The sequence below is a fragment of the Tachypleus tridentatus genome, chromosome 13 (assembly GCF_004210375.1).
Source record: "Tachypleus tridentatus isolate NWPU-2018 chromosome 13, ASM421037v1, whole genome shotgun sequence".
Classification (NCBI taxonomy): Eukaryota; Metazoa; Arthropoda; class Merostomata; order Xiphosura; family Limulidae; genus Tachypleus; species Tachypleus tridentatus.
The window spans coordinates 104,512,279-104,523,639 of NC_134837.1; the positions used below are offsets into that span (position 1 = coordinate 104,512,279).

Below are 11,361 nucleotides of genomic sequence, written 5' to 3' on the forward strand. Positions count from 1 at the left end.
GTTCAGGAAAAAAGTATCAGTTTATCAATTTGAATTTGATTCTGTTTCCCATACCAGAATGAAACAAATACAGTTGAAATATGTAAAAATCCCCAATTGTCTTTAGTTATAAGTATTGTTGTATGGCCGTTTGGAAATAACTATGATTTAATTATTAAATATTTAAAGTTGTTAGGTCATTTAATCAAACATGGATTTCTTTTTCCAAAATATTACTAGATTTTAAGACAATAAGATAATCAAACTTAGTCAAGAGTTCTACAATTGTGTGTGTGTGTATATATATATATGTTAATGAATAAAATGTTAAATAAATTCATGACAAACTACTCTAAATATGCTTACTTTAACAATAGACTTTTGCTTAATTCGAGGTATTATTAAATAATTGAGTGATAAAATATTCTACAGCAATAGTTTCAAAGTTTTTTTCTTAAGTTTTCACTAAAGCAGTTTATTCTATAGAGCCTAAAGATACTCGTTTAAGTTAAAACTGACTTGTTGGCTGCATGATAATAAAAACTAGCTGTAGGAAATAAAGGTGTCACAAAAAAAGCCAGAAGGGGAATGTTTTGATTCAGTGATATTATACACATTACCTCTGTATACCATACATTCATTAGTAATGAAGCCCTAATTTCATTTACCCTGTATTTTTATACAGACATTTGGAAGGTCTTGCTTTGTTTGTTGCATGTCTTTGTCATGATTTGGATCACCGAGGAACAAACAACTCATTCCAAGTTGCATCAGTAAGTGTGTGAAATATTTTCAGGTTGGTTGATTATTTGATTGATGCCACCAAAGTAGATTATTACTACACAGATCTTAGTATGAAAATATTATTTTACTGGTATTGCAATTACGTAGTTCTTGTACTCACTTCATTAACATTTGAATATTATCTTGGAGGCAGTACACATGCAAAACATTTATGTTCCTATTTATTTATAATGGTACTAAATAAAAAAAAGTTGCATTTTATTAATGGATAATAAGTTATTTAAAAAGTTCTATCAATTATATTTTAGTGTCCTGATGCAACATATTGCTAATAATTTTTCTATAAATAACTACTTTTAGCAGAATGTTTAAATAGCATTGAAATTTTCACATATATAACAAGACATACAAATATTAACAAAGTACAAACATGACTTAGTTTTATTCAAATATTTTATAGAAATCAGTAATTAATTTGCTTTAGTGATCCATTTACAATAAATCCAAGAACTTTTAAAAGTGACCATTGGTGAGACAGCAATAAGTTTATGAACTTACAACACTAAAACCTGGAATTCAATTCCCCATGGTGGACATATCAGACAGCCTATTGTGGCTTTGCTTTAAAACAGTCAAAACAAACCATTTAAAAGCATCTTTCATGAATTAAAGTTACCTTATTAATGTTTGATTTGACAAAGGTCATAACAGATTTAGAATAAAAAAAACTTCTGGAAGAATTATACAAGTGTTACACTATCACAACATCACGTTTTCAAAAATCAAGATATTACAATTACACAGTTTCAAAATGTTTACTAATTTTGAAGCAAGTGACTGTTTGTTTCTATTTTTTTTAGAAATCGCTTCTTGCAACTTTGTATAGTTCTGAAGGCTCTGTTATGGAAGTAAGTGCTTCTCTTGTTCCAATAATATTAACATCAACAGAAGAAATCACCTATTTTCATTTCTATATCAAAATTAATACTTAGTATAAGTACAATTTAAATTAAAAAAAAAATGTTCGTTTCCAAAACTTTAATGTATTTCATAACATGCTTGGTGTTTCTGTAGAAGTAACTTTCTTCTATTTCCTAAAATAGGGAAACATCAGATGTAAATAAACATTCCTTTATCCAAACATTTATAATGCTAAAATAACAAACTTTTGTTCTTTGTTATAGGCATCTTATCCTTATAAAACTTTTATTTAAACATTTTCATAGAACAAATATAACTTTAAGCAATAGACAAAGTTTAAAAATAAGTGTTTCACAATATAAATAATATTTTTACTTGTAACATCTGATGTGTATACATGGCCAGACTCCTATTCTATATTCAAAATCTCAGGTAAAAGTTACAAGTGAAACATTCTCTATATCATAAATAATTCTCCATGAGAATATTCAAAACCACTTTTTAAGTGTTTATACTTTTGTTTGTTCTACAGAGGCATCACTTTGCTCAAGCTATGGCAATTATAAATACTGAAGGTTGTAACGTGTTTGAAACTTTATCCCGAAAAGTAGGTATTAGAGTAAAAATGTTGTTTTGGTTAAACTTAAGTAAAATGAAAGCAATAGCACATTTATCAGAAGAAATTCAACTAACCTTACCTAAAGATGAGGTTATCATGCAATGATTCTCAAGGGGGAGTGTTTTGAAGTAATTAAGTAAAAAATATTGGTTTCCAGCTATAATTTATATGTACATACACACATAAACACACACACCCTAAGAAAGAATATTCATAACGAAATCACAACTTTCTAGTGAAAGTTTAAAATTTGATACCTAGATTGTGATATGTTTTAAACATTCTTTTAAAACATATGAATAAAACCAACACTCCCTTTTTGTTACCTCAAGTTACTAAAAAAAAAGGATTTATTTCAAAATATTTTCACAAAATGCCATAAAGAATCAAAACCCTTAGCAATGCAATATTATTACCTGTTTTAGAAACAAAGTACATATATTCTCAGTAAAATTTTGTTTTGGTATCATTTTGGACAAAATGGTGAAAGCTCAGGCTAAAAGCAAAATATCAAAGAAAAGCAAATGAATTTTTGTAAGTAAATATTGAAGTAGTTTCCTACAGTATTGGAATGTTCTAATCAGTGTTAATTCTACTTTTTAGGAGTACACACAGTGTTTGGATTATGTTCGTGATATAATTTTAGCTACAGACCTGGCCCATCATTTACGGATTACTAAAGATATTAAAAAAATGAAGGAAGGTGAGCAATTTAAAAAAAGTAATATTACTTTAAATGACTGCCAAAAATTGAATAATGTTTATATTTGAGTCTTCAGAGCTCCCCTATTAATTTAACCAGTGAATTTTATTAAATTTGTATGTCCATTACTGTACAAATTTTTTCTACAACAGGGAGGGAAGTTCCTTGATGAAATATAACTGTCTTCAAGTTACCCTTTATTTTGTTTGATTTTTGTGACTTTATTAATCATTAATTACCATGGTGCTATTTGGTGGATTATACATAACATTTTTTTATATATAGTTATTGTTTTCTAAAATATCTTATTATATTCAAGACCTTCCATCAATATATGAATAAAATGAAATCTCAATATTTTTATAAAATAAAATCACCTTACGTCATACAGACTCCATACTAGTGGTTGAATGTTAAAGCAATTATGATATAGATTTCACTTCGACAAAAGAAACAACAACACTACATACTTGTGCTCATATTTCAGATGGTTACAATCCTAATAATCCTGAACACCATCAACTCCTTCTGTGTTTACTGGTTACATCATGTGATCTCTCTGACCAAACCAAAGACTGGAAGAGTTCAAAGAAAATTGCAGTGAGTGAAACTGTTTTCACTGATATTTAAATTCAACTGAATGTTTTTTAATCACTAACTTTGGTTAGTGAATTATTTTACATACATTTTGTGATTTGTAAAATTCTACACATTATACTATGTATTTTAGTTGCAATAGCTACAACGTTTGTCATTAAATTTTGTATTACAAAATCGATGGTAATGGACCCTTAACCCCTATATTCTAGCACTTAAAACTTTATTTATTTTAATACTACATGTAATTGAAATGTTTAATCAATACAACAGGCTACCTTTATCACTGCCTGTTATAATATACAAGTAATATGAAATTAAAACTTGCAAGTTAAATAGACATATGCCAAGAAAATAACTGTTGTATAAGAGTTATATTTAACAACTCATAAACTTGAATTGTGGTGAAATATTTAGCCACTTGAATAACTGAATCCAACTCCTTCAGGTAACTTTGAGAGAAGTTAAATAGCACGTAGACAAACATAATGAAAGATGGGTTCACATATTTTAAATTTTCAACTGTACAGCTAGGTTTAGTATTTTAAAATTTAAATCCAATCTAAACTTCTGATTACTAACAAACAAAGCCAATAGTGCAGAAAATTATAATTTTAGCATACATATGACTAACACACATAGGGTGGCAGAAACATAATTTCACCATTTATATAAACTAGTGACTGGCAAGACAGATTAGATAGATGAATCAAAATTACTGTAAATATAAAATAAGAACATGATTGAAGGACTTATTATTGAGACTTAACTGTATTTTAACTTGCAGATATATACTTAAAATATCAAAAATGGAAGAATTACTTTTGGGCCACTTACTAAAGACATGTATTACAAAGAAGGTATTTTAGAAAAAAAATAAATTTCATCCAAGAGAGTTAAGCTGTTTGTATTTCAGTACTTAAAGATAACATTTTTATGTTCTGTAATATCCAAGATGAAAGAATGAAAAATGTTATGTAACATTATGTTTAAAATGGAAAAGTTGCATAAGAGTTTGGATTAAAATAATCATTCTTTTGAAATGACCACTTAAACCTTATTCTATGAAAATTTAAAAAGTAAATATAAATTTTATTCGATTACAATTTGACATGATTAAACTTGATTTTCTTTATGAATGGCTCAATGATAACAGTGCTGCATACAATCTCACAGTTGCTATGGGGTTATTTTGCTATTACCTTTAATATTTGATGTAAAATGCATGTTAAGTACCTAAACACTACAATAAAAGAAATTTCACTAAGGTGTATGAAACTTTGTAGCAGATACTATGGGTTTTAATAATAACATCAAGATTACTACAATAGTTTAAACTGGTGATTACAATGTATGGCACCTTCTAAGGGAATAAGGCTTCTAACTTTAGATTTAATTTAATATTCAAAGATATGTAACTTTTACTTCTATACAAAATAAATAAATATTAATTACCAACTACACCCATACCTTACATATTTACTCATTCATAAGCATATCTGCCACTTTTATATCAAGTTTTACTGGCATTCATCCTTTCACCTTTGTGCATCTATTATAGCTAGTTTGTCTATTCATCAAACAAATGTACTTGTTTAATGATTTCCATGTTTTTATTTACATATAGGAACTTGTGTATAGTGAGTTTTTTTGTCAAGGAGACTTAGAAAAAGCCATGGGAGTTAAGCCTAGTGAAATGATGGACAGGGAGAAGGCTTTCATCCCAGAATTGCAGATCAACTTCATTCAAGGAGTTGTGAAACCTGTATACGAGTAAGTATGTTATTTAGTGTAATTACAATCAAACCATGTTGTATTGTTAAACAGTGAAAATTATAAAATTTTAATATGCCACATGTCATCTAGAGCCTGTAGTTGATGTTAGGAAAACTGCTCCCAAAACACAACATTAAAAAAACAACTATTGATCAGTTTAGCTTAAATAAAAACAGACAAAAAAAAAGGAAATGTGTGTTCACACCGTGACAGTAATATTTTACACACTTCATGAAAAGCTAGTTTTCTGTAACTGTAAACATATTATAATACAGGGTATTCAGAAAGTCACTGTGCACTTATACATTTATTAACAGACATGTTTCAATAAAGAAAACAGGAGGTAAATATGAATGACAATTATAAACAATGTTGAAAATGGCCCCCATTGTATCAATACAGGCCTGGATCCTTCTTATTTTGTTTCTAAACACTGCTATCAGTTGCTGGCTTGAAATAGACTGAATGAATGCTGTTATCACTGTACAAAACTGCACAGTGACTCATAGAGTACTGGAAAAAGAGTTCTTCCACAGGTAAACTCAACCTGTGAACTGTAAAAAAAATGTTTTTCTGGGCAACTCCAGACCAACAGTTTAATTGCTTTTATTTTTTAGCATATGACAATTTTTATGATACCCAGCCAAAATTCCTAAATCTTACTACTAACACAGTTCACTAGCAATGAGCAGCAATGTAACTAAATGCATATCAACTTTCAATAAGATGAACTGTAAGGAAGCTAGTTGAAGTTAACTTAAGTTTGTGCTAAAACTTAAATTATATTTTTCTCTTGCAGTTTGCTGTCTTCATTCTTCCCTGCAGCTGAAGTAACAGCCAGGGCTGTGGCAACCAACAGAATGTATTGGGAGAGGATGAGAGACATTTATAAACGTCGCTATAATAATAGTGGCTCCTCACTTGATCTGTTTGATGATGAAGTTCTTGAGAAGGAAGTGCTCAGTGGAACTAAGAGTTGGAGAGGTAAAGAAGGTCAAAAGTAAAATTGCTGCTAAGATATCATTAAACCTGTTTCCAGTGTAAAAATTCCCTTGAATTATACATTGAGTTTAACAATGGGCATCAATTGACACTGGTATTTCTGTTATTTTTAAAAGGCCATAATTTTCTGCAAAAATAATTAATGAAATATCTCCAAAAATACAAGAAGCATAAGAAAGATGGTTACAATTAACTTAGTGCCAACAACTATTAGCAGCATTTTCTATAATTGATAAAACATAAAATATTAGAACAAAAGGCTACTTAGCACTGATAAAATTAGACCACTTGAATTCTTGATGTATGTATTCACTTATAAGTGTTTATTTATAAAAGTGTTTATTTATTTAGTAATTTTATTGAAGGTTATTTTGCTTTTTTATTTTTGTTTAATACAGATCCTCATAGTCATACATAATGCATTCTCAAAATTGAAAGTTACAGAAAAAACTGACTTCTTCCTCCTTTAGGTAAGATTCGACAGTGTGTTATAGTGCATTTTAAAAAATTCCCCTTGTAGTAAAAAAAAAAGGCAATAGTAACATCTGTAACATCTAACCTGCAAATGTATGCTATTAAAAATATAGTTTTGTAAATAGTGAACTCTATATTGTATTCCAGTTTGCTTACCTTTAAAAAGTATCTTAAAAACACTTCTTTAATATTTTGACAGTGTGATAGGTTAGATAATTTCAATAACAGAAATATCGTAGAGAACAGTTCCTGACATTTAACCATCCACCATACCTTTACCAACTGATACAAGACTACTGCAGTACTAGTAACTAAAAATGCTGCACAAACCTGAGTTTTTCACCATGCAATTACAGAACATTTTGAATTGTTTGGCAAATGATGTGTTACAATAATGAGCAAGTTAAGCAGGTCTATTACATTTGTAATTCATTGTAACTAACAGTTTAATGTATTTATTGTAAAACTAATTTTTTTGCACATCCTGAGAACTTTTCTTAAGACACTGGGACAAACTACAAAAAAATCAGGCCTGTCCTGGCAAAACTAGACCATCTGATCGCACTTATTTACTCAAACTTTTAACATAATAGCATCCTGTACTGGTTGTAACATTACTGAATTTATAAATTGTAATGACTAAAGTGATTACATACAATATTCATAAGTTTTTGATAAGTTAAAAGGTATCAACCCTTATTTAAAAACACATCCCAAAAATCAAAATGCTTTCATTATAATCATTTTTACTAATCTTAAGTCATGTGATTTCAACAGACAACTGAAACAATCCAAACTACAAATACTTGAACACCTTTAAATGAACTGAAATCAATAAAAATATTTTCTGTTCTGACTTGCCTCAAATTATTGATACATTTTTGTTTCAAAAGCTATATTAGATAAATTAAGCAAGAATAATGCCCAGAAAATCATGTTTTACAAAAGCCATTTCAAATGGGGAAAAACATTAACAAAATAATTATTCTTATAGAGCTTCATTAGCCATGTGATAAAAGTAATTCTGTTATGACTAACAGAAGTTTATGAAATATATATCCAAGACAGATTAACTGTTGTTTAGTTATTGTGTCACAGCAAGTGAATAACATCAGTTATAATATGAAGAAACCTGTAAGTTGTGCATTCTGAAGACTTCAGTGTCTGTATTACTTCATTGAATCAAAGATCAAAATAAAAACCTAAAAATTACACATTTTAAAGGAAGTAGAGCTTTTTCTCATTGAATGGTATCACAAAATCTGTCAAACTCTACATCAATGTCATATACCAGAAAGTTAAAGAGAATATCTGAATTAAGTGTATTTATAAGTTTTTTATTTGTAAAGCAACACACGTTTACAATATAATCACTTGTATGGATAACTGTAAGAAATTGTACAAGTAGGCTAAATATTATTTTCTCAATGCAAACTATACTTTTAATATAGACCTCTGACCCAACATGTGGCAAATGTGAGAATACAGCAAGTTAAGATGAAGGCCAGCTACAGTGACAGTGGAACAATAGACAAGAAGAAAAAAGGATAGAAACATTCACAATGGTTTAACACATTGTGAACCAAATCCTTCATTTATTTATTACCACTATTAAACTCTTGCTTAAAGAGAATATTTTAGCTTTTAACTTTTTAGCAATAACAAGTCAATTATGTGAAGTTATGGTAATCTAAAAGACTACATATTTACCCATCTGTGTGGTTATATATATATTGATGTGTACATTCAAGATCATATCAGACTAGGATACGATGATGCATTCTAATTTATTTTATGGTGAATGTGATTAAATAATGAAAATGTCATCATCCATTTTTCTTAAGTTCATTTGGTGTTTATTACTGCAGATTTGAATTTAAAAGGTAGTATTGTTAGTTGTGTGGTAAACTAATTGTTTAGACTTTGATTATATGTATTGCCATCTACCAAATTATATGAAAACTGAATACAATGTCAAAGAACAATTTTGAGTTGAAGTATAGTATTGCAATGCAAGTATTAATCTGAAATTGTAATTATGTACAAAATTTGAGATGGATGTTGAAAGTAGCAAAATCTGTACAGTTCTTATTGTCTTTACTTAACTCCTGTTTTAAAGAAATCATACAGAATAATGTTGCAAAATTATTTGAATTGGTTGCATGTGACAGATTAAGCCTTGACTTTTAGTTTTGTAAAACTACTGTATAATGATGAGATTTCTACTTTTAAATGATAACATGTGATGATGTTTTATTCAAGCCAGAGAGCCAAAATATATTATTAATGATAGCCAATTCCACTATAACAGCCACATTTTTACTGTTGAGATATTTTTCTTCCTTGAACAGAAACTTCATAAAATATTCCCGATGAATTATAAGGATAAGGATTACTAAATAGTAATGTGTAGATTAAACTGGAATAATCATGTACCAAATCTGTGTGTGTAAAACATAAAGATGTTTATCAAGATTCTTCTTCTCTACTGTAAAAATATGTTAACATCATATGTTAAACAGAAAAGATTGTATTCTATCATCTAAACCTTTATGGCTAAATTCTATCAATTTCCAGGTAATTTTCTGAAATACTCTTATGATGAAATAACTGTTAAGCTTCTTTTCAAATTTTTTAGTTTTCTTCATTAAAAGATAATTATAACACTATGTAACAATTTTTTACTTTTTCTTATTCCTGGGCATAAAGTGTTATTTCTCAATTGCTTATGCCTAAAGTAAATGGAAAAGACCTATTTTTCTCTTCAAACTTTTGCTTTTTTGACCTGGGAGCGTATCACGAAAACACGATGGTAAACTATATTTGGGGGCTGATATGTGAAATTGATTTACATTACAGCTGCAAATCTCTAAAAACTACTCACTTCTAAACATTTTTGTATAACTTTAGTATAAATACATGTAAATCTTGATTCATATGTTGTTTTATTCAGACCTTATGCAAATGAAAATGTGTAAATTTGCCCATTTTTACATAGAAAATAGATTAATTTCTAAATTTCATTATCCAGGTCACAAAAGCAAAGATTGAAGGGAATAATGTCCATTTTCTGTACTTTTACAACATAAGCAATTAAGAAATAACACATACTATCCAGGAACAAAATTTGTGTTAGGTAGTATAATTTAATAAAATACTTTTTGTAATACATCTGATATATATTTTGACAGGAGATCTTCAGGACACCTAAAACAGCCTTTAACTGAACTATTACTTTACCACCTGGGTTGGGTTTATGATTTGATCTAGTGTTTCAACATGTGCTAACTTATGATTATGATATGTCAATGTTTTTAGATGACAGTATGATGCTCCAGTACACATACTGAATTATTATGTACTGTTATAGTTTTCAAGGTGGTCAAGTCTAGGTGAGTGTGTTTTGTGCTCCTGATTATCACTTAATCCCACTAGATTCAACCAATGGGTAAAATTATTAGTATATTTACAATTATTCTACTTCTATCAGCTCCAATTCAACACCAATTTAAGACCAATACTACTTTGTCTCAAATTAGTACATTTCTCTAGAAGAACTACTTTGTAGTTACTTTGTTTACTTGAATAAATACAACTACATAACATCACTGTAACAGATTAAATATGATCTCATGGTTGTGTGTAGGTACATTTTTCACATCTTGATAGCAGGCAGTTTCAATTAATGAAAGGTATTGTAAGATACAAACCTATTTTTCCTCTATTTACAGAAAATGTCAAAAAATACTGAAAACCTAGGCTTAGATTTAAAAGGGTCTTGTAAGATTTATTCTTCATTGTATGAGGTACATGCCCATTATTACAATGTAAATTCTGTCTGTGTGTGTGTGTGTGTGTGTGTGTATATATATATATATATATATATATTTATTTTTGTGTTATAGGACTTTGCAATTTAAAAATATTTATACAACTGTACAGTTACACCCACAAATGGTTATATATTTCTTCAAAATATCAAATTTGACAATTCCAGCACAAAACAGGGTATGGGCTTGTATTAAAAAAGTAAATTACTGACTACTCATCCTATTATTAGCTCTCTACCTAGTTTTAAATTACTTGATAGATGCCACACCTATGACAAAAGAGGATATGACCTTTTCTAGAACAAACTGTTTCTTCCAACTTCATTATTTTTAATGATAAGTTTCTCCATATTGTCTTCATTTGGTTGTCATCCATGTGTAGATAATTTTAAAAAAATTAATAACAAAAAGTTCATATAGGTGCAAATTGTAATTCTATTTCTATTTATGGAAACATACAATAAAATATCTTATAATGGACAATATGGAACATCCAGTTGTTTATAAAAATGCATTTCAACACATTATTTGATCCATTTTGTTACATGCACAATGAAACAAATCAGATTTCGATATCCAAGGTAGACAAAACACAGATAGTCCATTGTGTAAAGTTGTGCTTAATTACAAACAAACAAAACTAGAAGTAAAATTGAATTTTTTAGTTCACATTTGTTAAAATATATAAATGAAAATAAGTTGTGCACTGATAAAGT

The 11,361-nt window shown here is 28.6% G+C and overlaps 1 protein-coding gene across 4 annotated transcripts in view; it reads left to right on the forward strand.

Moving 5' to 3' along the window:
* LOC143237851 (cGMP-dependent 3',5'-cyclic phosphodiesterase-like) overlaps positions 1–11,123 on the forward strand; it is a 77,315-nt gene extending 66,192 nt beyond the window's left edge. For 3 of the 4 annotated variants that reach the window (XM_076477530.1, XM_076477529.1, XM_076477527.1), the window contains 9 exons: positions 665–752; positions 1,584–1,631; positions 2,177–2,251; positions 2,867–2,966; positions 3,454–3,566; positions 5,191–5,336; positions 6,139–6,323; positions 6,740–6,811; positions 8,267–11,123. In XM_076477530.1, coding sequence (XP_076333645.1) covers positions 665–752; positions 1,584–1,631; positions 2,177–2,251; positions 2,867–2,966; positions 3,454–3,566; positions 5,191–5,336; positions 6,139–6,323; positions 6,740–6,759 — 775 coding nt within the window. In that variant the 3' untranslated portion in view covers positions 6,760–6,811; positions 8,267–11,123. The remainder of the gene's footprint in view (positions 1–664; positions 753–1,583; positions 1,632–2,176; positions 2,252–2,866; positions 2,967–3,453; positions 3,567–5,190; positions 5,337–6,138; positions 6,324–6,739; positions 6,812–8,266) is intronic. The other variant, XM_076477528.1, reaches the window with a different exon arrangement.
* Positions 11,124–11,361: the final 238 nt, after the last annotated feature.